Genomic DNA, 27,990 nt, shown 5'->3' on the forward strand with positions numbered 1-27,990 from the left:
ATTAAAATTATATCAATTTTGGCTAAGTCCTAGGGCGGTGCCTTGTACGCCTAAATCCCGGACTGTACCTCCATAACATTGCAATAGAATAATAGTCTTGTACAATCTGATGATGATTTAGCGAATGCGTTACTATTTTTACTGCTTGAACAACTACTTCTTCCATATCAGATATTCAGAGCTCGTCTGCGCCAGTTTCCCTCTCTTGTGAATTGTTGTACCATCGACTGGTTCAGTGAGTGGCCTAAATCAGCCCTCGAATCCGTGGCAACGCATTTCTTCAATAACATGACGGAATTGCAGACCACAGATGAAGTAATCGAATCTCTAGTTGTAAGTAGCTATCAATAGTATAAATAATGATATATATAACAATAATTATAAAATATTTTGCAAAAGAACATAAGTAAGTATGCACAAAATAATTGGTGTTGAATTTCGTCCGAAAAAAATAATATCTTAAAAGGAAATAAACAAGTAAATTTTATCAGTAATTTTTAAATAATAAAAATGGTTATATGTATGTTTGACAATATTTTTTAAGTATGCACTTAAGTGTCTTTAAAATCAATAAATAAACTCAAAGAAATAAATAGTCATTAAATTATAATAATATAAATTATACCAAGAATGCTGAACATCGTCGAAATTTCATTTTCATATCACAGTCGGTATGCTGCTTCGCACACCAGAGCGTGGTGGATGCAAGTGCCAAATTCTTGGTTCAACTCAACCGCCTCAATTATGTTACTCCAATGTCATACATGGAGATGTTAGCGGCGTATGCTGAAATGTTCAGAAAGAAGCAGAAGGCTATACTCGTGGAATCAAATGCTCTTAAGACTGGTAAATTTTTTAAATATTATATGATGACCATTTTTCTCAAAAGTCATTCACATTGATATTATAATCATAAGTTATATTAATATATAACTTACATATATATACTTAATACATACATAGCTTGATCGCTATTAAATTCCAAGATAAATATTTATTATAGTCTTCCGCAAGTCTCATTCCTAATGCAAGTTTCATAAAGAGATTTTCATTTTCTATCATATATAGGTCTGAATAAACTGAATCAAACTGAAGTAGAAGTGAAGCAGCTTCAAATTGAATTAGCTGAACTTAAGCCTTTGATGGAAAAAGCCGCTGAAGAAACAAAGAAGGTCATTGATCAAATTGCCATTGATACGGTACGTAACTTTTATTTACTGTCATAATATTTAATATTATAACCGCGGGTTATATCAGAATGTTAACAATTCTCCAGCAAAGTCGCGATATAGTTCTCCCATTACAGCGATTGTAATATGGGAATATTATTTTAACAGATTATGAATATTTATTTATGTAAAAGTGATAAATATATATATATATATATATATATATATATATATATATATATGTTAAACAGCAAAAACTCAACTCTACCATACTCTAAAATCTTGCAAAAATCTACACTGAAATAAACAAGAAACATTGGGATTTTCCGGACCGGATGTATCTATATGTCGATGTGTATCAGTTTCAAAAGGTCTTATCCCATTCTCATCGCGCGTGGAACATACTTACTTATATTCAAAGTTTACTTTTAATTAATTATATTCATTATTATGTAGGAAATAGCCGAAGACGCTAGAATAAAAGTAGAAAAGGAGCAGGCAATCGCTGAACTGATGGCTAAGGAAACGACTGCTATGGCTGAAGATGCACAGAGGGATTTAGGTAATGTTGAATTTGCTTGATCGTTAAACTTGTCTTCAAAAGAAGTATTTATCTACAAAATTAAAAATAAATATACTTTAATCATTAAATGTATTACAAGCGTATTTGTGACCGAAATCGTGGCGGTATAACCACACAAATGCTGGAATCCGAAAATGCAAATCCTGATAGCGGGCAGCAGCGCTATTAGTGAAAGATTTCCAGCCACTGCGGTCACCAACCCGCCTGCCAAGCGTGGTGACTAAGGCAAAAACCCCCCTATGAGCGACGACAAAAATTCACGGAACCCCAATTCCCGGTAATCGCACTATTCCTGGCCACGGTACCGGCCATGGTAACGGTGCGATGGGGGGTGCTAAGAATCCCCGGGCTACGGCAGGGTACCACAAACGGCGACTGTTTCTGGCCACGTATAATGGACGCTCTCAGCGGCTGGACGAACATCTGACAGAATTGGAAGTAGAGTTAAGTCGTATTAACTGGGATATAGTAGGTCTATCAGAAGTCCGAAGATAGGGCGAGGACACGATGACACTATTTGCCGGTCACTTACTCTACTTCCGAGAAGGACACCAACCATCCCAAGGTGGCGTCGGCTTTTTGATCCACAAGTCACTCAGATGCAATGTCGTGGAGGTTGGCAGTGTGTCGGCGAGGGTGGCATACCTTGTCTTAAAGATAACCGAGAGGTATGCCTTGAAGGTTATACAAGTGTATGCCCCAACGTCTACATACACTGAGGAAGAGGTCAAAGCCATGTACGAAGACATAGTGAAAGCTATGTCTCGTACCAATACCTTCTACACAATTGTTATGGGTGACTTCAATGCCAAAGTGGGAGTACAAGAAGATGGTGAATCGAGGGTAGGAAAATTCGGCTATGGGTGCAGAAATCATCGGGGACAAATGCTGGTAAACTTCCTCGAGGCTCAGCGATTATTTCTGATGAATTCATTTTTCCAGAAAAAGCTCCAAAGGAAGTGGACCTGGCGAAGCCCCGATAACATAGCGATGAATGAGATTGACTTCATTTCATCCAATAAGCGCCAAATATTTAGGGATGTCTGCTGCCATGTTGGAAACCAGGCAGGGCATTGACGACGCCACCAATGGTCTGGTGCGTGTCATCCGCGAGGTAGGCCAAAATTACTTTCGACAAAAGAGCAATGGACGTAAGTCGAAGCTCTCAGGCGAAACTCTGAACGAGATGACGAGGAGACGAGAACAGCAGAACATGACGCCATCTGAGTGTCAGGCATTTAACAGGAAGGTTAAAAAACTAATAAGGCGTGACACAAGACGAGCGAATACCCGGAATATTGAAGATGCTATAGCACTCAATAGGGGCTCAAAGGTTCTTGCAAAGTCACATACCTCCTGTTGTCACCTGACAAAACTCAGAACCATACAAGGCACAACCGTCACCTCAAAACCAGAGATTCTAGCTGTAGTCGAAAAGTACTATGGCGATTTATACTCATCACGAGTACCTCCACCTGAGTCCCACAGTGCGGATGACCCACGAGCCAGACTAACACGCCATCTATCAGACGATCTTCCCGACATCAATTTGGGCGAGATTAGGATTGCTCTCGGGCAACTTGGAAACAACAAGGCTCCAGGAGATGACGGAATTACCTCAGAGCTTCTCAAAGCAGGAGGCACACCAGTTCTGAGAGAGCTGGCTAACATCTTTAATTCCGTCCTCCACAATGGTATAACACCGAAGACATGGAGCAGAAGTGTGGTGGTGCTGTTTTTCAAGAAGGGCGATAAAGCTCTTCTGAAAAACTACCGCCCCATTTCACTTTTAAGCCATGTTTACAAATTGTTTTCGAGGGTAATCACGAATCGTCTTGCCCGAAAATTCGATGACTTCCAACCCGTGGAACAGGCTGGGTTTCGAAAAGGCTTCAGTACCGTAGACCACATACACACACTAAGGCAAATAATACAGAAGACCGAGGAATATAATCAGCCTCTATGCCTAGCGTTTGTGGACTACGAAAAAGCCTTCGATACCATCGAGACCTGGGCTGTTCTGGAATCCATGCAGAGATGCCTAATTGACTGTCGGTATGTCCAGGTGGTGAAGTGTTTGTACGAAGCCGCAACCATGACCGTCCAAGTACAAGATCAGAACACAAGACCAATCCAATTGCATCGCGGGGTAAGACAGGGAGATGTAATATCACCGAAACTCTTTACCAATGCATTGGAGGACGTCTTCAAGACGCTCGATTGGAACGGACGCGGCATTAATATAAATGGCCAACACATTACACATCTGCGATTTGCCGACGACATTGTCATCATGGCGGAGACTCTGCAGGATTTGGAAGAGATGCTAAACAGCCTGAGCGATTCTTCAAGACAAGTAGGTCTCGGGATGAACATTGAAAAGACCAAAATTATGGCAAACCGTCATGTATCCCCGAGACCAGTGGTCGTAAATGGCTCTCCACTTGAAGTTGTGCAGGAATATATCTACCTGGGCCAAACTATACAACTTGGCCGGCACAACTTTGAGAAGGAGGCTAAAAGAAGAATACGTTTGGGCTAGGCGGCATTCGGGAGGTTACGTCATATTTTTGAATCGTCGATCCCACAGTCGCTTAAGACCAGGGTCTTCAATCAGTGCGTCCTACCTGTAATGACTTACGGTGCCGAAACGTGGACACTTACCGTAGGACTGGTCCACCAATTTAGGGTCGCTCAGCGAGCAATGGAACGCGCGATGCTTGGGGTTTCTCTGGCAGATAGAATCCGAAATGAGGACATTCGCCAGAGAACTAAAGTCACCGACATCGCGCTTAGAATTAGCTCGCTGAAGTGGAAGTGGGCTGGTCATGTCTCCAGGCGCATTGATGGCCGATGGAGCCGGCACGTGTTGGAGTGGAGACCACGCTTAGGCAAACGTAGTGTAGGACGCCCTGTGACAAGATGGGCCGACGATTTAAAAAAGGTGGCAGGTTCGGGATGGATGCGGACTGCCCAAGATCGGGATGGTTGACGTTCTATGGGGGAGGCTTTCGTCCAGCAGTGGACGGCAAAAGGCTGAAAAAAAAAGCGTATTTGTATTAAATTCACAAAATTAAATCGAATTTGAATTCAGTTTGACACATATTTATCTCTTTGTGTCTTATTGATTTTACATTTTATATAAGAAGACAGCATTGTCTAATTAATATCGTTTAACGTTTATTAATATAATAATTAAGGTGATTTTTTTACTAAAGTAAATTATTGTATCTATTATTATCATTTATATTCTTATACATATATTAAACCATGATTTTAAATAAATTAAAAAAATACTAGACGAAGCAATGCCAGCACTGAGAGCAGCAGAAAAGGCTCTACAAGAGTTGAATCGTAATGACGTTGTTGAAGTTAAGGCGATGAAAAAACCACCAGCTGGTGTAGTGCTCGTGATAGAATCACTTTGTGTGGTGTTCGATATCAAGCCTATAAAGGTACTCCATTTTATATATACATATATATATTAATAAAATCGATTAGTCACCACTTTTTCACTCTAATAACCTAGAACACATCTAATTGATACGATATATCAGGAACCTGGAGCATCGTTTGGTCAAAAAGTTCTGAACTACTGGAAGCCAGGATCTCAGATGTTAGCAGATCCAACTGCATTTCTGGACTCGTTGATGAAATATGACAAGGAATCCATAACAGAAGACATGATAAAGAAACTAAAGAAATACGTTACCGATCCAAACTATGAGCCAGGCAAGATTTCAAAGGTATAAACAATATTGGTTTAATAGAACTGATTATTTTAAACTAATTCCGAGGTGATTTTTAAAAAGAGTGTCGTCAGCTTATATAATAGAAAAACGTCAACTTATTAAATGTCTGTACGTATTACTGGTGGTAGGGCTTTGTGCAAGCTCGTCTGGGTAGGTACCACCCACTCATCAGATATTCTACCGCAAAACAGCAATACTTGATATTGTTGTGTTCCGGTTTGAAGGGTGAGTGAGCCAGTGTAATTACAGGCACAAGGGACATAAAATCTTAGTTCCCAAGGTTGGTGGCGCATTGGATATGTAAGCGATGGTTGACATTTCTTACAATGCCAATGTCTAAGAGCGTTGGTGACCACTTACCATCAGGTGGCCCATATGCTCGTCCGCCTTCCTATTCTATAAAAAAAAAAAAAAAACGCTCGCTCGGATAACTCGAGCAAGAATGACTCGTGTTCTGTCGGGCGCGCTTGTATTAATACCAAACTAAGACCCTTACAAGCAACTAATTTAAAACAATTGGGAGTGTCTTAGTTTGACATTTTATAATTAATTAATTTTGACGAGCTTATTCAAATTTAATTGTTGTTGTTGTCCTGGAACGTTTTCGCGTCGATATTATTTTAAATTTAGAATATGAATCTATATGCCAGATGTACTCACTAGAGCAGATTTACCTTAAACAGATTTAATTTAATTCTGATATTTGAACGTTAGGTTTCAAAAGCATGCATGTCACTGTGCATGTGGGTGCATGCTATGTACAAATTCTATCACGTGAATAAAGCTGTAGCACCTAAGAAGGAGGCTCTCGAGCGAGCCACGAAAGAACTAGCAGCCGTTGAAGGTACACTAATTACACTTATATATAAAATTATATATATTTCTTAAAATATAAGAAAGAATTAAAAACATTTTATAAACATAATATTTCGACCAGATAAATATATAAAATCTTTTTTCTATCTTTCCTTTTTTTAAATTATTGTCACATATTATATTATACTTTATATTATATAAATATTCGTTCATCAAAAAATTCTCGTCATATTTTTAGAAAATTACAAATTCACATCTAATATCTATTTGTATCAATGTATAATGATGTAGAAAATCGTAAGTCTTCCCGAATTATATCGAATATTTCCAGAAAGTAACGTCAATTATAAATGGTTCTAAAAAAATCAATAATTGTTTTCATTATAGCTGTATTGGCGAACGCGAGAGCAAAAATGCAAGCACTTCTAGAAGGTATCGCGAAATTAAATGCTTACCTGCAAGAGAAGGAAGATGAGAAGCGTAAAATGGAGGAAGATATCAATCAATGCTTGGCAAGAATGGATCGCGCGAACAGGTTAATCGTTTTATTTATTTATTTATTAAGGACCATCAGCAGTCACTACACGTATACATGTAATTATAAAAAGACATTCAGACTTAACATAAAGTACGCGACTCTTCAAGACCATCGCTTACATCACCAATGCGCCACCAACCTTGGGAACTGAGATCTTATGTCCCTTGTGCCTGTAATTACACTGGCTCACCCACCTTTCAAACCGAAACACAACAATAACAAGTTCTGCTGTTTCTGGTTGAGCTTTGTGCAAGATCGTCTGGTTAGGTACCACCCACTCATCAGATATTCTACCGCAAAACGTGTCAACAAAAAAATTCTTATAATTATTTTACACACATTAAGTACTCAAATAAAAATAGATCTATGTGGTCTGAAATAAATTATATTATTATTATATACAAGTAGCTAATTGTACCGACTGCGCACGGGTGGATAATAAAAATGTATTTTAGACAGGATTTGCGTAAAATCCGTTCTTAGTGAGCGTCTACGTCGGGGGAGGAGTAACTGTGACAAATTTTAAGTCAATCGGGCGCATAGTTTTGGAAATCTCGTGATGAGTTGTATTAGGCTTATATAAATATTGTATTAGATGTTAATGTAATGTTTCTTTTTAGATTATTAAATGGTTTATCGAGTGAACGAGTTCGCTGGATAAGAACGATTAAAGAGCTGGATGTCGGTCAGGTGTACCTCATTGGGGACATAATGTTAAGTGCATGTGAGTGATTGTTATATATATATATATATATATATATATATATTATTTATATTATATACTTACCATACCGCTGTAATTGTTCCAAAATCGGGCAGACTTTTAAAGAAGGTTTGTATGTTTATTCCATGACGTAGCACCAATGTGGGTTGGATACACATGCACACATGGTTTAATTAATTTTTGGTTGGTTGGTGTGTTTTTGAGAGTTGACTCGCGGCAGCTACTATATACTTACGCTACGTATATTATATTCCTTGCTATATGTATATATTTATATAGTATATTTTGTTATTAGTTATTGTGTTATTAAATTAAATGATATTTGATTGTTATGTTTATAACGAACAAATAATAAATAAATGTGCTGTCGAATTGGAGGGCGATAGTAGCTACGACACAGTTTTATACTAATGTAGTTCCTATCGTATTTATTGTTTAAGATATGTATAATTTGTTCAAAATAAATAAATAAATAATAATACAACACGATTCCACTTAACTACTTATAATCAATCAATACATTCTAATTTTACTTCCAAGGTATATAAGTATGTATTTGCAAAAGAAAAGTACTATATGTAGTATATCAGTTGTTTGGTTTCCATAGTACAAGCTCTGCTTAGTTTGGGATCAAATGGCCGTGCGTGAATAATGTCCCAGGATAGAATAAATTAAATATATACAACAATTTCCATTAATACTGTTCAATACTATAGTTTATTCAAGATCTCAACCAATGATATCGAGTCTTTCTTTTATTGGAATAGGCTGTAACTATGGTATTGACGCTTAATATATTTAATAAAAATTCGTATTTTTTATTGAAATATAATTCATTTTTAATATATTCAAGGTGCTGTGGGCTACGTGACGCCATTCACTGATGAATTTCGTCGAGAGCTACTTTCGCAGTGGATAAAGCATATAGTTGTAAGTGCAATAAATAAATATCTTCTTTTGAGGAGAAGATTCTGATCTTATTCCACCACGTCAAATCCAGTCGGTGGAGGCACATGTATCAGCTTCTCATCCGGTATATGTAGTTTTCCTTGTGATGCTTCAATTATATACAAAAACTAGCTAGTCGTACCCCCTTGCACGTGTAGTTAAGAATAAAAATGTATTTTGTAAAGGATTTGCGTAACATCCGTTCTTAGTAAGCGTCTGTGGCGAGTGCACAATGCGTCTAAGCACAAACATCACCTGATCAACTACGTCATTGATCAGGTGATGTTGCAGTGGTCTGATGTATGTCGTCACACGTATCGATACACCCCTTCGGCAATATGGTCGCATGCGCATCTATTGTCCTCGCAGCGACGTCACACGCTTGACCACACCCCCAGCAAGATGGCCGCATGCATCGCTTTTGTTTTCGCCTAGGAGGAGGTCCCAAAAGTGGCAAGCACGCGTGGTGGTCATCGTGAGAGGGGAATGCCTATATAAGCGCTGTTGTTGTTGTTTATTTTTAATTAACTATTTCAATTATTTTTACTGTACGCTCTAATGTAAACATTGTTGACTTGTCACAATAAATAACTCTTAAAGTCTGCCGGAGTTTTTAATTGGTGGTTAAGCTACGACCCTCTTCACGTCTATGTCGGGGAATAGAACTGAAACTGTGATCTCGTGATGAGTGGTATTTCCCTTATATATAGATTAACACATGAAACTAATGAATAAATGAACTAGCACATGAAAATTTAGTGGTACTCCCCGGAGTTTGAATCTTCGGTAAAGATTCTACACTATACCATATTTCTTTCTTCGGTAAAGATTCTATACTATACTATACTAGACCATCTCTGCTCATCTAATCATCGTGTATGATTATTTTTCAGGATATGAAAGTACCCCATACAGAAGGAGCGACACCGCTATCAATTCTTGGAGACGCAGTTGTCATACGGTACGTATTATTCATGCGTTAACATAAACTTTACAAGTTCCTTTAGATTTTGAGAAAAAATTAATAGACGAAAACTTCCAAGCCTTGGAAGCAAAATATTGAATATTTATAACTTAAAGTTAGTTAAAACAAGTAAGTTAAAACTTGATAATAATATTCGGATTATCCTTAACTAGTACGGGAAAAGTTTGGTTAAGTTAATATTTGCAACAGATAAAGCTGTAGATGAAGATGCGTTAGTTTTCGCTTAAATATGCTCTTAATCTTGATATTGTTAAGACATTTTAAGAAAATGCTAATAACCTAAATCTATTTTATGTATTATGTATAAAGTATGAAGCGGTTTCGCGCGATTTCTTCCGTAACTGATGTTTTCTTTTTGTAGTATAAGTTGGCGGACGAGCATATGGGCCACCTGATGGTAAGTGGTCACCAACGCCCATAGACATTGGCGTTGTAACAAATGTTAACCATCGCTTACATCGCCAATGTGTCACCAACCATGGGTACTAAGATGTTATGTCCCTTGTGTGTGTGTCCTAAGAGCCAGCTCTCAGTCACATATATTTTCATGTGTGTATTTTGTACACGTATATATATGATATGTATTATTATTAAACCAATGATTTTTAATATTTTTTCTTCCATTTGGGAGTACCTTTTGTGTAATTTAATTTTGTTGTGTAATAAAGTATATAAATATGATAAATATAAAAATACAGTCACAAGCAAATTTCATTAGTAATAAATTACACATTTAATATTACTAGAAGTATTTAATTCATTAATTATTGTATTTTGACTCATTTATTTAACAGAAATTGGCAAATGTATGGTTTACCACGTGATCCACTTTCCGTGGAGTCCGCGGTGCTGATGTCTAACTCCAGGAGATGGCCTCTCATCATCGACCCTCAGACTCAAGCTAATAAGTGGATACGTGCCATGGTATAGTAGCTTTTATGTACAAACATTTATTTACGAATGAAATCTTGTACAATAAAGACATTGAACTAGTTTAATTAAATAAATGTTAATTTTCGTAATCAATTTTCTAAAACAGATCATTGTTAAAACATATATTGATAATAATAAAATTAATATATATACAAAAATTTAAATAGTAGAAAACTGTTTGTCTTTAAATTGAATAAGTTTCGTCAAAAACGAGAATGACCGATAAAAAAAAAGAGTAACATGCTAAACATATGAAAATAAAACCGATTTCCACGCGGACGAAGTCGCTGGCACCAGCTATAATTATACTAGCTAAATGTCTTCTGAAGGATTTAAGATAATGACATAGCAATTACTACTAAATTAAAAACAAATAAGCCTATATATAAGTCTTACATAACCGAACATTTGTCTAAAACATTCATAAAAATTGACACTGATTTTGCTCTTTTTGTCATTATTGACTTGACATTCGAAAGAGCAAGACAGCATTATAACTAATCACCCGCTAGACAACGTTTATAAGTAAAGTTCTAACGGCTTTACTTATAAATGTATTGTTTTTAAAAATTTCAGGGTAAAATCGAAGGGATAGTTGTATGTAAGCCGAATGATAGAGATTTACTCAGAAATTTTGAATCTGCGCTGAGGTTTGGCAAACCAATACTTTTAGAGAATGTTGGGCAAGAACTGGATCCCGCATTGGATCCAGTTTTGAAGGTATTACTTAAAACTTCAACTTAGTGTCCAAGGCTTAAAGTTCATTTTCGTGTTAATGGTTTGTTAACCAAATAATATCTGGGCAACCAAGCTTTGCTTGGCTCTAATAATAAATGAAAATACACTTATATAGTTAAAGTTAAAAACCATGAACTTATCTAAAAGCAAAATTTGTCCCAAATCGTTAGAGCTATTTTCGAGATATACAAAATTTATTTTTTTGTTTTTTTAATTACTAATATTACTATTTACCCCTGCAATTAAAAGTACGAGTAAAGCATATGCTAGGAGTGGGAACGACAATAACCTAGGGTGTTCAGGATCGAACCTTCAAATCTCACATCACTAGACGGCCCATCAACCATTATGCTATTGACGTTTCAAAATAATTTCTCATTAAATAAAAAAAGAGATTTATCTTTAAAAGTTTTACAATCGCTTCTCCATAAATAAAAATGCCTCTTTTTATAACATCGCAAACAAACACACGTTTATAATATCAGTAAAATATATTTCTAAACGATACAGTTATATAATATAAAGTTTTTTTAATAACTGAGTTATTATATTATTATTTATCCAGCGACAATATTTCCGTCAAGCCGGTCAACTCGTTCTGAAACTGGGAGACTCGTTGATACCGTACACTACTGGTTTTCGTCTGTACATAACGACAAAACTGCCGAACCCCAAGTATACCCCTGAAGTATCTGTCAAAGTGCAGATCGTCAACTTTGCGCTGGTACCGAGGTAAATGATAATAATAAATCTTATTGATGAAAAAAAAATTACAATAGAAACTTAATATGAAAAAGTGAAAAAATAAGTATGCTTATAATTAATTTATTATTAAAAATTAGTTGTGATATATACTTAGAGTTAAACTTATTATCCCTTATGGGTTATTTATATGACCTAAATAAATATTTATTTAGAGAGAAGACAATTGACTAAAGCCCGGTGACTATATTCGAAAACACTTACAGAATTTTTCTCAGTTATTTCATTTCTTTATAGATTCTTAGGTTTGCTAACTAAGAATCTAATCTTTACTACTTTATGTCAAATTATAGTTAATGAGAAATTTCAGTTATATATTTTGTTAAAACACACTGTTATAAGTGAGCAACAATTTTTATTTGCATCTTAAATTAACCTATTGTTAATTAACTTTGTAACACTGCTTTTACATACGCATTACAAAATGTATTTCTTACTATATAACGTTGGCTTCCTAATAAATAAATAAACACTTGAAGCGAGCTGTCAGCATTATACGTGAACCTGTCTATACATAATTAGCCTTTTGATACGTAAGTAACAACTCAATGTTCGCTTCTCAATTACGTGTCGTAAATGATTTTGCTAAACGTAAACATAACGAATCCTTTCTTGAATATAGTGACCATGTATAAGTAGTTCAAATTATATATCGAGTCTTAACCGAAGTTAACAATACATCATTTTAACGTGCTTAATAATAATTTGTGTTTATAAATTATCTCGTGCTAATCTGTGTATTATATCGTGGGGAAACCTGCATGTGCTTATGAAAATCTGCCACTTAAATATTTTCAAACTCACTGTAAAGCAGGGTGACGAATCAGCTCAGCAGTAACTTTCGAAAATTTCAATCAATTATTTAATACTAAAATGTTCAAAATTTTCTCAAACAAATTAGGCATTTCTTTTTAAATAAATAATCAAAAATAATTATTGAGACATATATAGTTAAAAAATTGTTTTTGATAATCGAAATGATAACGTAATTAAATTTGTTCTCACCAGCGGCTTAGCGGAACAACTTCTATCAATCGTAGTAGCCCAAGAACGTCCGGACTTAGAAGAGTTACGTGGACAGCTTATTGTATCGAGAGCGCAATTATCAACCCAATTAGCTGAAATGCAATCTGATATTCTATACGGTCTGTCGAACAGTGAAGGTTCCCCGGTTGATGATCTGCCACTCATTCTCACTCTTGAAGCTATTAAAATAAAGAGTGCCGAAATATTGGTAAGTAGTCCAATTTAATAAATATTAATTTCCAATATTAGTATTTTTATAAAATTATTTATTGAGTAAATTTTCGTTTTTTTACGTGAAATTGTTATTAGTATTACAGTACTATTAAATTATTACTTACGTACTATTGAATTGTAATTTAATAGACTGACTATCGTTCACTCTCATAATCCGATGGGACCGCAAACTGATACGACCCAAAAGACATAAATAACGCTCAGGATCAACGGTTTTGCTTTTTTCACCAGGCATGGGAAAGTAAATATACTTCTAAGCATCAGACTGTTTCGGAGAATAGAAGAGACAAAAAACCCAATAACGTTAACTTGGTAGTAAAGCTTTGCAAGCCCATCTGAGTAGATACCAGTCATTACATACTCTACCGCCAAACAGCGTTACACTATGTATTGCTATTTGGAATGTTGTGTTCCGGTTTGAAATGTGAATGAGCCAATGTAATAAAGGCACAAGGAATATAACACATTCCTTTCCAAGGTCGTCAGGGTATTGTCGATCTAAGAAATTATATATATTTCTTATGGCGCCACTTTAAACATGTACGTTTTTGAGATAAGACAAACCGTACCCCGCTGAAAACTAAATGTTTTTTTTTCCGAACGTACCGCTATGAGTAAAGTGCTGCTAGCTATTTAATATGAGAAATCTTGAATTGTAGTATGGATCACCTTATGAAATATAAACCCAAAAAATATATTTTATTTTTATTATAGATTAAAGTAGAAGATATAGAACGTACATCTGCTGAAATAGACGAAGCTCGGCAAGGCTACGTGCCTGTGGCCAACCGTGGCCAAATTTTATTCTTCTGTTTATCTGGCATGGCCAACGTTGACCCAATGTACCAATACTCATTGGAATGGTTTGTCAAACTGTTCATACGGAGCATGGCTGAAACGGAGCCAAATGGTTATTCTCTTTTTGGTATTTTTATTATAAACAGACACATAAATATTAATTACATATAAATCAGATTTTTATTGTAAAAAATATTGCAAGTGGTGTTTTTTTTAATGTGATATAATTTATAATGACTGTAATCTTTTTGGTTTACACATTCATTTTATCAATATTATTATAAGCACAAACTACACGTACACGACACGTACGCACGCACACTAACACGCGCTCACATAAACGCACATATGTATGTCTCTATTACAGATATTTTTTTTAAAAATAGAGAAAAGTAACTATTTCTTTAATTTTTACAAAGTATTTGTTCTTTTTAATCATTGCATGAAATATAAAATTGCCTGAACAATAAAGCTTAAATCAAAATATAAAAATGTTTAATTCGCTTAAGAGAGTGGTATATTCTGGTTAAATAATATAATTTTAAATTCCGAATGATTTTTCCTTTTTTTTTCAGATGATATCATCGAACGAGTCGACATAATAATTGAGCACTTCACCTTTCTCCTATATCAGAACGTGTGTAGAAGTCTTTTCGAAAGACATAAGCTCCTCTTCGCGTTCCTTCTTTGCGCTCGTATTTTACTCGACAAAGGGATCATCCGACACCAAGAGTTTAACTTCTTATTGAACGGTGCTAAAATTGAAGAGGTAGTTGATAGTAACGACATTTTCATTTGGTTCCAAATTTGAATATTATTTATCTTAGTTTGAATTATCTGTTACGAATATATATAAATGAATTAACATAAATAAACTGTCTCTCGCTTTTCATGTGCTTAATTTGTGATTTGGTGAAGGAAAACATCGTTAGGAAACAAGCGTGTGTCGCATGAAAATTTGATACATTTGAGCTGCGGTATAAGCACCAACTCTTCTCAAAAGAAGCTGCCACACTGCCCCATGGCAGTGTGGCAGCGAGCGTAAAAGCTGTAGCTATTATATAATTTTGATCCTTCGGTATTGGTTTATTTCATAAATGATGATGAAAAATATAACGAATTATTTTACGTTTGGTAAATAATAATTAAAATCGTATGTATTGATAGTCATTAGTTTAACATTATAAATATGTTTTTTTTTAAATAATTGCATTTATTTTATTACTATTCAAGTCAAATATTTCTTTACGAAATTTTTACCCAAAGGAATTTGAAAACCCAGAACCCAAATGGATATCCCTAAAAATGTGGTTAGATATGATGGAACTTGCCTCCTTACCAACCATGCATCAGTTTGTTATTGACTTCCCTCAGCAGACGAAGTTCTTTAAATCCTATTACGACGCTTGGAACCCTCATAAGTAAGTTCTAACTTATGAAACCAATTTATGAGATCAGTTTTTTTTGCTTAAAGTTAAGCTTGAAATTCATCTATTAATGAACTTTTCGTCAAAAATTTACATGTTGCTCTTTGATAATCTAAGTTTTGGGATAACAGTTTGATATTTATTACAGTTTTATCTATTGGCTTATTATATTTTTAATTGGTACTAAATTACTAATTAATTAAAACATTTTTATAAATATTATGTTTAAGTAATTGTATTGACTAATTTTATCCACTGAAGTTGTCGGTTTCTATTTTTATAACTTTTGACAATTCTTTAGAAATTCAGCTAAAATTTAATTATTAATATAACGTATTACTATATCATATACCGTATCAGTAGTATTACGTAGTTAGTAGGTATTTCACCGACGTTAGTTGGCGATATAAATGTTGCCATTTGTTTTAATGGAATTGGATTTTTGGATTTGAATAGTTAAAATAATTTTTGGATTGAATTCTTGGAGTTGAATATATATTTTTTTTATGAGAAGTATTTTTTTTTAATTAATCTATTTAAAGAAATAATAGGATATTTTCTAGTTGAGAAAATAATGAAAAAAAATGTTTTAGATTATCGTATCCGAAGCCGTTGGATTCACAATTGGACGCTTTTCAAAAGTTGCTGGTGTTGAAATGTCTGCGACCAGATAAACTTGTACCTGGATTACAAGTGAGCGGCAATTTATAGCTGGCAACATTTAACATATCCGGTTATATATTTAAAGAATTATTGTATATCAGTAACCAATCGTTTTTGGGTTACGAGTAACAAATTACTTCGTCGACTTCACATACTGTATATATACAATTCTAAAGCTTATCTAACGATTTCTATATGGACGCTGGAATTACGCCTCTTGCCCGATTTTGGTCACGGTGGCCAACTGCATGGAATATATAATAAAAAAATGAAAAGATTTTATTCAACATAGAATCATTAGACTTACTTATTGATTGTCAAATTAGAAACTACCACCGGTTCAGAAAAGAAACACCCAGCTCTGAGAAGAACTGGCGGAAGAAACTCAGCGGTTTTTTTTTTCATATGTATCATATGATGTTTCGTTTACTCATTTCAATGTAAAAAAATTGCCAGAAAGGGATCGTTTCATTTCCAACTTGTGCTATCATACTTAAATTCATTAATTGTATAATAACATTTAGCACACGAGTGTTTCTTTACATTAATGCTTAAACACAGGACTATCCTTTTTTGCACTCCAATATCCAATGGAGCGACAACCAGAAACCACTTTAGATCATGCTTACTTCTTAATAGAAAAATCAAAAACTTAATTGGGTTTTGATCTTGGGGTTTACAGTTTTAATAGTAGCGTATATACCAACGAGGCAGACAATTCAGCTAAGATGAAAGAACTTACTAATTTTAACTTTTTATTTTATTTCCAAAGGACTACGTAGTAACAGGCTTGGGAGCAAGGTTTGTGGAGCCGCAGCCGGCTGATCTTGCCGCCTTGTTCGCTGAATCTGATCCGCTAGCTCCAATCATTTTCGTGTTATCGACAGGAACCGATCCAGCGGCGGGTAAAATTGTATTGCTATCAACTAATAAAAGCTCAAACAGTCTGAACATAGGCTATAGTATTTTTTTTATTATTTAGTAAAGAAAGGCAAACGAGACAATTGTACCACCCGATGGTAAATAGTCACCACTGATTTAACACAATATGTATTGTAAGCAATATTAAATATTTTACCGTTAATGAGTGGACCATGGAAACTGAGCTGTTATTGCCGGTGAGGTAAGACAGAATCATAGTACTACTTTATAAAGCTGTTTAGCGGTGAAATAACAAAGCACTTGTGGTGGTGGCACTTGCACAAAGCTAGCACGCATGTGTAATAACGTGCTTGCTTTAGGTACAACCCTGTTAGTATATATATATATATATATATATATATATATATATCCACCAGCAGCATCGAGATAAATAAGCAGTGTCCTCTTCCAGCGTTCCCGTCTCGCCCCTACCGAAGTAGGTTCTCCTTCACAACCAAATATTCATGTTAATAATCCAGTGTTAATTGAGAGCTCATAATTTAGAACCTAAAACTAATAAATGTATAGTAACTTAACTATAATTGTTAACTATGTTTGACGTCTGATGATATGTAATTTTAATGACCAGTAGAAATATATATATTATATATATATATAGGATTATAGTTGCTTAAGTTAATAAAAACTGAATACCAATCGTTTATCTACAATGAATGATCACAACGGAGATGTTTACTAGAAACAAATGACTAACTCTTAAGTATTCTTCATCGTTACTAAAGTCTATTCAGCGAGAGTTTATAAATATTGTGACAACGTCTTACAATAGCGACTGTCGTTTAAGTATCGTAATATGTACGACGACATGCACAGTATTACGTAGTAAGAACGCGCAGCTGTTGCTAAGCGCTAAGGCCGGACATTTGATGATCGTCAGTAAATATTTTACATTAAATAATATGTTAATTATTTATAGTGATATATATATTTCATTAAAATGCAATAAATCGTTCAGATATGCGCGGAAACATACATACACTCCATTGATTTCACCATAGTCAGGTAAAGAAAAATATCTAATGCCCAAGCATTTAATTTTTCTGTCAGCGAAACAATTAGCGGGTCGCAATAAGTTTTAAGTTTATGAACTATTTCAATTATTTTTTTTATCAACATTTACCGATCAGACTTAAGAATATGATTTTGTTACAAAACTCTTATATATTAATTTTAGATCTTCTAAAGTTTGCGGATAAAATGAAGATGGGGAAACGCTTCGAAAGTATCTCCTTGGGTCAAGGCCAAGGGCCGCTGGCTGAAGCGATGATGAAAGTTGGCTGTGATTTTGGTAATTGGGTATTTTTCCAGGTAAGATGGATAATGAAAAAGTTTTGATTTCTTGTACTTTTTAAATTAATTATTTCCCAATATAATCCAATTGTTCTTTTTTTGAGCTTTGGTTTAACGAGATAAATAAAATTTGGTAATTGAGGGAAAAAAATCAAGATTTTTTTTTTTTATATGCCCCGGGATGGCAAATGACTCTACTCCACCTGATGGTAAGTGGTAGTAGAGTCCAAACGCGACGACGGCCAGTACAGTCGGGAAGAATGTTCTGTACTAGCCGTTCCCGCCTTGCCGGCCCGCAAGATGCCTCTTCACGCCTCGTTTGAAGGAACCCGGGTTGTAAGAGGAGGGGAACACGTGAGCTGGTAAGGAATTCCATTCTTTGGTAGTGCTACAAAGAAAGGAGTTGCCAAATTTCTTTGTGCGCGATGGAATTGATGTCACAGTTAGGCGGTGACATCGAGAACCAGCTCGCGTGGACTTAAGAAGGAAGGGGGAAGCAGAAATTAGAGAGAATAATTCCTCAGAGCACTCGCCGTGATACAGACGATAGAAAGCGCTCAGTGCTGCTATCTCGCGACGCAATTGTAAAGGTTCAAGGGTGTTTGTGACATTTACGTCGCCAATAATGCGTACTGCACGTCGCTGCAACCGGTCCAAGGCCTCCATTAGGTACTTAGCGGAGCCATCCCAAAGGTGCGAGCAATATTCAACGCAAGACCGTACCTGTGTTTTGTATAACAGGCACAGTTGTTGTGGCGTGAAAAAACGCCGCACCTTGTTCAGAACTCCGAGTTTTCGTGAAGCTGTTTTTATAATAGCCTCGATGTATAATAATCCCTTGGACTAAAGTCGCAGCGAACGTCCATCCCCAGCATGGCGATTTTGCTTTGTATCATCAGCGGTGTGCCACAGAGGGAGGGATGAGGGTAAAATGGTGACTTTTTCGCTGTGAGAGCGCACACCTGTGTTTTCTTGGCATTAAACTCAACAAGATTATCAGAACCCCATTTGGCGATGAGCTCTAATGTCCTATCGAGTTCAATAACAAGATTCTCCCGCCTCTCCTCAGTTTCCGCCCGCCCAGCCACTGCGCGTCCGTGGTATCCACCATGCACTGTACTATCATCTGCATAGCAATGTATGTTCCCAAGAGAGAGCATATCATTGATATGCAAAAGAAAGAGTGTGGGAGATAGCACAGATCCCTGGGGGACGCCAGCATTCACTACATAGTATTGTGAAGCGCAACCATCCACTAGAACACGAAGGCTACGCTTGTGTAGGAAGCTGGCAATCCAGGTGCATAGCTGAGCAGGCAGACCATATGCCGGTAGCTTGGAGAGAAGACTTCTGTGCCAGACCCTGTCGAAAGCCTTGGAGATATCGAGGCTGACAGCCAACGATTCTCCATGCTTGTCGATAGCTTCACCCCAGAGGTGCGTTACGTACGCTAGAAGATCACCTGTGGACCGTTTTGGTCGAAACCCGTACTGACGATCATTAATTAGACAGTGATCTTCTAGGTAATGGATCAGTTGGTTGTTTAAAATCCGTTCCATCACCTTACAAAGTAATGAGGTGATAGCTATTGGCCGATAATTTGCCGGGTCAGACCGATCCCCTTTTTTGGGAACTGCTTGCACATTAGCTCTTCTCCAAGCCTCCGGCACACATCCCGAAGAGAGAGAAAGTTGGAACAGGCGCGTTAACACAGGAGACAGCTCCGCCGCGCACTTCTTCAGCACAATGGCTGGTATTCCATCGGGACCGCTAGCTTTCCGTATATCGAGTGATTGCAGCTCCGCACGCACATCACGTTGCCTGATTTTGATGTCAGGCATCGTGTGGCCACATGAAGGTATTGTTGGTGGCTGCGCACTACAATCATCGATCACATAGTTGTCGGTAAAGAGTTTAGCCAGGAGGTCGGCTTTCTCCTGCGGACTGTGAGCTAGCGATCCGTCCGGATTTCTGAGCAGTGGTAGCGAAGGTTGGTAGAAATTGTTTTGCACAGACTTGGTCAGACGCCAGAAGCTACGGGAGCCCCTAGGATGCGAAATAAGGTCATGACCAATCTGTACAATGCGCTGTGCATCCGCTCTCGTGTATGCCTTCCTACAGGACTTGGAATTTTTATTGTAGTTTGCTTTCAGTGAGTCAATGTTAGATGCCCCGCTAATGCAGCCGTTGATCCACGCGCGATATGCCGCCTGCTTAGATGATACAGCGTCGGCACATTCACGCGTGAACCAACGGTTACGCGTACCCCTATTGATGAGATCTGAGCTAGGAATGTAGTATTCCTAACATGATCTCATTAGCAACAGCAGCGGCACTAGCTGTCGGGTCATTCCCACTGAAGCAACGTTCCTTCCAAGGGACTGACGCATAGTAATCGCGCATACCGTCCCAGTCTGCCGACTTATAGTGCCAAACGCACGTTTGCATACCGCTGATGGCGGCAGCTTGGCCTGTGGCACTTTGGTAGATATAAGGCCGTGATGCGAAGAACCAAGTGGAGCTTGAACCACAACCTGATATTCCACCGGGTGAGAAGTCAGCAGAAGATCCAGTAGAGAAGGCGCTTGCCCATCAATGTCCGGGATCCTGGTGGGCTGATCAACCAGTTGGGTCAAGTCGTGTGTGAGAGCAAAAGCATGAGCAGTTCTTCCAGCATGGTCAGTTTTGAGGGATTTCAACCATGATTCATGGTGAGCATTAAAATCCCCCAAAAACACCAATTCCGCGTTAGGAAACTGCTCTTGCGCAGCATATGCCACCCGACTAAGATGGTCGAATAATCGGCTTGTCTCCAAGTCACCATTGTGGGATCTGTAGAGGCACACGTAGACTCGACTCTGACGAACCAGGTCCACACGTACCACCAACATGGAGAAGGAGGGGTCCTCCAAGCAGCGCAATCGGTGACAACAAACATCCGCCCTGACGAACAAGCATACTCCGGCTTTCGCTTTAAAAGATTCTTCCAGCATGTAGCCGGGATAGTTAAGGTAGCTGGTGTCGGCAGGGCGGAGTATTTGCGTCTCCGTGAGAAACAACATTGCTGGCCGTGCTGTCTCGAGATGGTGGTGGACAGCGTTGAGGTTAGCGTGGAGTCCTCGGATGTTAGAGAACTCGACCTCAAACAGCGTGGGTATGGTGGGGGTGTGCACCGCTGAACGACTGTTATTTCTTATTTGCGCTACCATTTGGAAATTAGGAAAAGAGACGTGAGGCGAGCGACGTATTGCCACGATAGGGATGGGCAAAGTATGGAGGCATGTTTTCCCAATTGTTTGCCAAAAAGGAAAATATACTGATCCGCCGGACGGAAGGGCCCCCGAACCCCCCCGGAAGTGGCCGCCGGGACCCCACCTTCCGGTCACCAACCGGCACGACGGTCCACCCCGAGATTATGCGTGGCCTGGTGGGGCAGCCTCGAGAGCTGGTTAGGCACGCTCGGGCCCCTGTACTATGCCACGGGCGGCCAGCGGAACAGCCGTTTCTTCGGGTCTCCCTGTCCGGCAGGTCAATACAGTTTCCTCCGGCATTGGTTCAACAGCCGTCTCCACTGGACCAACACCCATCGCGGCAATACTCGCTCGGGCACTGGCTGTACGCTGGCTGACCTCGAAACGCGGCTGCAAGCCACTTCACGAGTTTTTCACCATGCGTACGGTGGTAACAAGCCAGGCGGATGTTAGCATCCTACCACCAGATGAGCAGATGGTCGCTCAGATATCCCTTAGTCGCCTCTTACGACACCCATGGGAAAGAGAGGGGCAGTGATATTATTAACCGACTTCGTAATTTGTCTTTATGTATTACACAAACAAATATATAGCCATGATTTATTAAAAAATAAATAAAAATAAAGGGCTTATTTTCTTGATTCACCTGAAATTTCGCTATGTTGTAAGAACTGTCACCTGCCTCCGTTATGGATTGTCCACGTTCGGACATAACTTTCATGAATCGATTTTTATTAATAGTTTCATGTTACGTTCAGGTATTCAAAGTGTTTCCATCTTAGTTACATTGGTATTGGACATTGTTTAGTTATTATTCGAAGAGTTTATTCATTTTCATTTTGGAATTTAATTTTGGAGATTTTTTAAGATCAAAGATAATTTTAAGATCAATCTTCTAGCAACCTTTGGGTAGAGGTTATTTAATACATAAACAATATACCTTTATTATATACTTGTTGAATACATAGCGATGATTCCAATGTCTTTAAAAAATGCATCACTAGACCATAAAACGCCACCATCGGATTTTTTTGGAAGAAAATTGGTGTTATGAAACTTGTGATAGTATTGTTTATGTTCGTTATATATATTAAATTAAAAATGCCAATATTATTAAAAAAAAATTAATGACCTTATAGTGTAGGCTTATATAGTTGGTTCACCACAAATTTTAACTTTGTTATAAGAACTGTCACCTGTCTCCGTCATGGATGCCGGTACTTGAACTGAACGTGGAGCAGATTGTGCCAGAACAAGTTCACAAGGATTTCCGTCTATGGCTCACCTCTACACCTTCGCCATTCTTTCCGGTGGCATTGTTGCAGAACGGTAATACAGGAAAAATAAACATTCATAACACATCACATTAAGACAAACCCATATATACGCACACACAAACACACGCATTATTATATTACTACCAAAGTCTTAACCAAAACGAAATACATGAAAGGTTCAGTATACCTACTTTATATGACTTCAGACATAACAAAACATTGTATTAACATTCAACCCACACACAAACACGACACTCATTTGTGTTAAGCCAAAACAACCGAAATAATATTGCTATTAGCATTCGAAAATTATACCGAAATATGTTTGAAACATCAAAACCTGCACACGCTGAACATAAAACCGGTAATATTATTATTCAGCGCTTACTTACGCTTCACTGAAAACATTAATTCTAAAAGCCTTTCAAATAAATTTGTGTAAAACAAAAACACAAAACATTGCGTTCGTTACCTGTAGATTAACATATATTTTATTATTATCACTTGTTTTAGATTATATGTATTGTAGTTTTAGATTATATGTATTAATTATTTTATTAAAAAAATGCCACGATAACAGATGATTGAAATCGATCGATTAATATTTTACCAAATACCGAAACTAAGTATGATAAAATCATAGCAATATTTTTATTTAATATTGATTTAATCATCGTTAATTATATTCAATCGGTGTTGTCTGAATTAATTGTTCTTGTCAAACGTTTTCAGGCTACAAGATGACTGTTGAGCCCCCAAGAGGAATTAAAGCGAACTTACTGAAGGCTTATATGAATCAAGTTCCTGACTTCACAGACTATATCAATTCAAGTGACAGCAAAGTCCCTAATTTTAAGGTTCGTTTTAAAGGAAATAAGCCGAAATGGGCTAGTGGTTATAACGTGTGAATCTTAACCGATGATCGTAGGTTCAAGCCCGGGCAAGCACAACTGATACATGTGCTTAATTTGTGCATTGGAGCAGCGTGGTCGAATAAGCTCCAAACCTTCTCCTCAAAAGGGAGAGGAGGCCTTAGCCCAGTGGGACATTAACAGGCTGTTACTGTACTGTTAAAGGAAATACACGAATCTATTAAAGAGTATATATACTATTCTTCTATAAATCAATTTTATACCAGTATTTCTGTACAAACTTAATGAAAATATCATCGGATCTCTTAACTTAGCAGGATTATGAAAACGATAGTTTTTAAAAAAAAAATGACATTACTAAGCACATCCAATCATCGGATTATTAGAGTGAGGAAATAGAGTGTACTCCTACTCTAATATTTCACACGCAGTGTCTTGAAAATTACTTTAAATATTACCTTACGTTAATTATATGTAACATACTTCCTTATAGTTCAAATGTGATTTTTAATCTTGTTATGTTTCAGTGGCTGCTCTTCTCGCTGTGTCTATTTCATGGTGTTGTCCTTGAGCGTCGTAAGTTCGGACCCCTCGGTTTCAACATTCCCTATGAGTTCACGGACGGAGATCTACGAATTTGCATCTCACAACTTCACATGTTCTTAACCGAATACACCGAAGTGCCTTTACGGGTGAGATTATACTAGTCGAATCAAAATCATTCAGGGTTTTTCTATTTATGATTTTCACAATTGTAATTATATAATATGCTGTCTATCTATATACTTTATGTAAATAATCTATTGCGTCGCTGTTATGTTTATTTAAAATCAACTGAAACGGCGTCTTTTGTTATTAAAATTTAATAAATTACTACTGGTGGTAGAGCTTTGTGCAAGCTCTTCTGGGTAGGTACCACCCACTCATCAGATATTCTACCGCAAAACAGCAGTACTTGTTATTGTTGTGTTCCGGTTTGAAGGGTGAGTGAGCCAGTGTAATTACAGGCACAAGGGACATTAAATCTTAGTTCCCAAGGTTGGTGGCGCATTGGCTGTATAAGAGATGGTTGACATTTCTTACAATGCCAATGTCTAAGGGCGTTTGGTGACCACTTCCCATCAGGTGGCCCATATGCTCGTCCGCCTTCCTATTCTATAAAAAAAAATCCCCTTTAATATCGTTTGTATTATCCTGTATCGAGACTTTAATATAATCTAAAAACTAAATTACCTGATTTATTAACATTGTTCAGTGATATGTTATTTTTATTATTTGTCTTTTGTCTTTGTATATACACCTATATACTACTAACGTATTAATTGTCACTGATTTAGCTGACCTTGCTCACACGCAGCCTTGAGGCGGACTGTCAGTGTCTTATGAAAGATAACAAAACGAGATCATAGACCTGGTAGAGCTTTGTGCACTTTCACTGGTGGTAGAGCTTTGTGCAAGCTCTTCTGGGTAGGTACCACCAGATATTCTACCGCAAAACAGCAGTACTTGGTATTGTTGTGTTCCGGTTTGAAGGGTGAGTGAGCCAGTGTAACTATAGGCACAAGGGACATAACATCTTAGTTCCCAAGGTTGGTGGCGCATTGGTGATGTAAGCGATGGTTAACATTTCTTACAATGCCAATGTCTAAGGGCGTTTGGTGACCACTTACCATCTGGTGGCCCATATGCTCGTCCGCCTTCCTATTCTAAAAAATTTTTGATGATTGATTTCTCCCTTTCTGTTATTATTGATTTTACATTCGAAAGAAAAAGACAGTGTTGTTAAATTTGTCTCTCCCTAAAGAGCAGCCCCTTCCCTTTTTATGTGAAGCCATACGTCAATAATTTTATTGATGAGCAAATATATATTGCTCATTCTTTTATTTATATTAGATTAATGTCTTATTTGTGTATTTTATTATTTGCTTATTATTTTTATTATCTATCTTCACATGTTTTTAATTTTTTGCTATTTAGCGAATTTGTTTTGATATTTTATGACTTCGTTACAAGCTTATTAATAATAAATTTAGTGTGTACATAATAAAGATGAATTATTATAATTAAATAAAGTATTTCTTTCTCCGTATCAGATGTTAACGTACACCGCAGGACATATTAATTACGGAGGACGTGTAACAGATGACTGGGATAGGAGATGCCTCTTGTGCCTGCTGTCTGACTATTACACGACTGCCGTCCTAAATGATCGCTGTATATTCGATGAGAGCGGCGCTTACAAACAGGTCTCATAAATTTATATATTTTATAATCAGCGATTAATACGAATGATTGATAGAAAAATATTGGTCTTCTTTGTATGGATCCTTTTCTTTTTTTTATAAATAGGTAGGCAAACGAGCGAATGAGCCACCTGAAGGTAAGCAGTCACCATCGCCCACAGACTTTGTGAAATATTAACCATCGCTTACATCGCCAATGCGCCATCAACTACTTGGAAACTTAAATGTGCCTTATGCCTGTTCTTAGAGACATGATCAAATGATATATTATGTTATATTATTTACTAATAATGCGAAAGTATCTCTGTTTATCTGTCTGTTACGATTTCACTTTTGAACTACTGAACCGACTTTGATTACATTTGGTATGAAGTGAACTTGCACTGCAAAGTAGGATTCGAACTACTTTTATTTTAAACACTCAAATGCTTAAGCTGACCGACACAAACCGGTGATGGAATCAGCTCCAAATCTACTAAAAGGAGAGGAAATCTTAGTCTTAGTGGGACATTAATAGACTTACTTATTTTTGTATATTTTTACTTCATCATCTCATCTGTTTTTGTATATCTTAGTCTAAATATATATTTCCAGCAAGCTTCTTGGTTTACAATTGAAGATTATACAAGATACATCCGAACCCTTCCGTTAAACGACGACCCATCCTTGTTCGGTCTTCATAGCAACGCCAACATCAGCTACGCTATGTCTGAAACGACTACGTGTATCAGTAAGTCTAGCTATAGCTTTATTTTAATTCCAACTTTATTACCTCTTGTCATTTTATTATTGACAAGAATATGAAGTTCACGCTTTACAGCATAAATTTAAAGCGGGCGAAACTGATCGTTATATAACAAAATTATATACTTTAACCTATTTCGAAAAGCGCTGAAGCTTCTGGTAAAAATTTTATGTGTATTGAATACGTGGTTCTTATTTTTTAGTTTATTAGTATAGGATTATTCAAAAATATTTGTATATTTATTTTTCATTGTTCGTAAAACACATAACAAATAGAATCAATTTATATTTAGACGGGCTCGTTGGCGTGGTTGGTAGATACTTGCGTTTCACGTCGAAGGTTGTGGGTTCGATTCCCTCTCAAGACAGACATTTGTGTGCATGAACATGTCTGTTTGTCCTGAGTCTGAATGTAATTATCTATATAAGTATGTATTTACAAAAAAAGTAAAGTAGTATATGTAGTATATCAGTTGTCTACAAGACTTACTTAACTATAAATTAAAAAATATATATATCTTACATAATAGTCAATTTTATAAAAAATATATAACCACACAGTTCTTATAGAACAACAACATGACTAAACTTAAAGACTCAAGTAAAAAAAAGATGTCCGGATAGTTCTATCTTCTGTTCTGACTTCTTTTTAAAACTTAATCGATGTCTTTATTTTGTTTCTGTTTCCAGTATTTTTTATTTTTATTTGTATAAATTAATGTTAATTTGTTACCTCTTTACGTAATTGTGATTGGTAATGTTTTTAAGTATATGTAAAGCATGTGTTGGATGTATTTTATGTACAACTGTTGGAGATCCAAAAAATAAACAAATAATTAGACAGATTTTTAATCCGAATTAATATAATAAGTGATGGAAAATTCGAACAGATACTCTAAGCAATCTACAGCCGAAAGAAGTAAGCGGTGGAGGTGGTCTGACAGCGGAGGAGATGACAGAACGAGCTGCTAAAGAGATTCTCAATGTGTTGCCAGCGATGCTGGACCAGAAGTTTATCGCGACCACGTTAGAATTTGTTTTAATATGCTTTGATAGCAATAACATTTCATATGATTTATAAATAGCAATATCTATGAACAATATATAATGAACGCTATTGATTATGACTATGAACGTAATGATTCAAATTGTAATTTGTTTTTGATGTAAAATGATGATTGTGTCCGATGATCGTGGATTTAAACCCGGGCAAGCACCACTGAATTTTCATGTACTTAAATTGTGATCATAATTCATCTCGTGCTTTACGATGAA

General features: G+C 36.7%; 2 protein-coding genes across 2 annotated transcripts in view; one reads left to right on the forward strand and one right to left on the reverse strand.

Annotated features, from left to right (window-relative positions):
• The window catches only part of LOC126778443 (nephrin-like), a 337,695-nt gene that overhangs the window by 257,016 nt on the left and 52,689 nt on the right, over positions 1-27,990 (reverse strand). The window lies entirely within an intron of this gene.
• Positions 1-27,990, forward strand: part of LOC126778412 (dynein axonemal heavy chain 1-like) — an 89,161-nt gene that overhangs the window by 58,368 nt on the left and 2,803 nt on the right. Inside the window, exons 55-81 of the mRNA XM_050501911.1 lie at positions 172-333; positions 669-846; positions 1,069-1,199; positions 1,626-1,731; positions 5,053-5,207; positions 5,310-5,498; positions 6,219-6,348; positions 6,708-6,855; positions 7,479-7,582; positions 8,436-8,512; positions 9,424-9,491; positions 10,310-10,439; positions 11,025-11,168; positions 11,752-11,918; positions 12,957-13,182; positions 13,923-14,118; positions 14,582-14,775; positions 15,273-15,427; positions 16,027-16,126; positions 16,869-17,001; positions 18,213-18,346; positions 22,767-22,908; positions 23,589-23,713; positions 24,256-24,420; positions 25,822-25,974; positions 26,566-26,701; positions 27,606-27,741. Of these exons, the coding sequence (XP_050357868.1) occupies positions 172-333; positions 669-846; positions 1,069-1,199; positions 1,626-1,731; positions 5,053-5,207; positions 5,310-5,498; positions 6,219-6,348; positions 6,708-6,855; positions 7,479-7,582; positions 8,436-8,512; positions 9,424-9,491; positions 10,310-10,439; positions 11,025-11,168; positions 11,752-11,918; positions 12,957-13,182; positions 13,923-14,118; positions 14,582-14,775; positions 15,273-15,427; positions 16,027-16,126; positions 16,869-17,001; positions 18,213-18,346; positions 22,767-22,908; positions 23,589-23,713; positions 24,256-24,420; positions 25,822-25,974; positions 26,566-26,701; positions 27,606-27,741 (3,884 nt within the window). The remainder of the gene's footprint in view (positions 1-171; positions 334-668; positions 847-1,068; positions 1,200-1,625; positions 1,732-5,052; positions 5,208-5,309; positions 5,499-6,218; positions 6,349-6,707; positions 6,856-7,478; positions 7,583-8,435; positions 8,513-9,423; positions 9,492-10,309; positions 10,440-11,024; positions 11,169-11,751; positions 11,919-12,956; positions 13,183-13,922; positions 14,119-14,581; positions 14,776-15,272; positions 15,428-16,026; positions 16,127-16,868; positions 17,002-18,212; positions 18,347-22,766; positions 22,909-23,588; positions 23,714-24,255; positions 24,421-25,821; positions 25,975-26,565; positions 26,702-27,605; positions 27,742-27,990) is intronic.

This window comes from Nymphalis io, chromosome 26 (genome assembly GCF_905147045.1).
Source record: "Nymphalis io chromosome 26, ilAglIoxx1.1, whole genome shotgun sequence".
Lineage (NCBI taxonomy): Eukaryota > Metazoa > Arthropoda > Insecta > Lepidoptera > Nymphalidae > Nymphalis > Nymphalis io.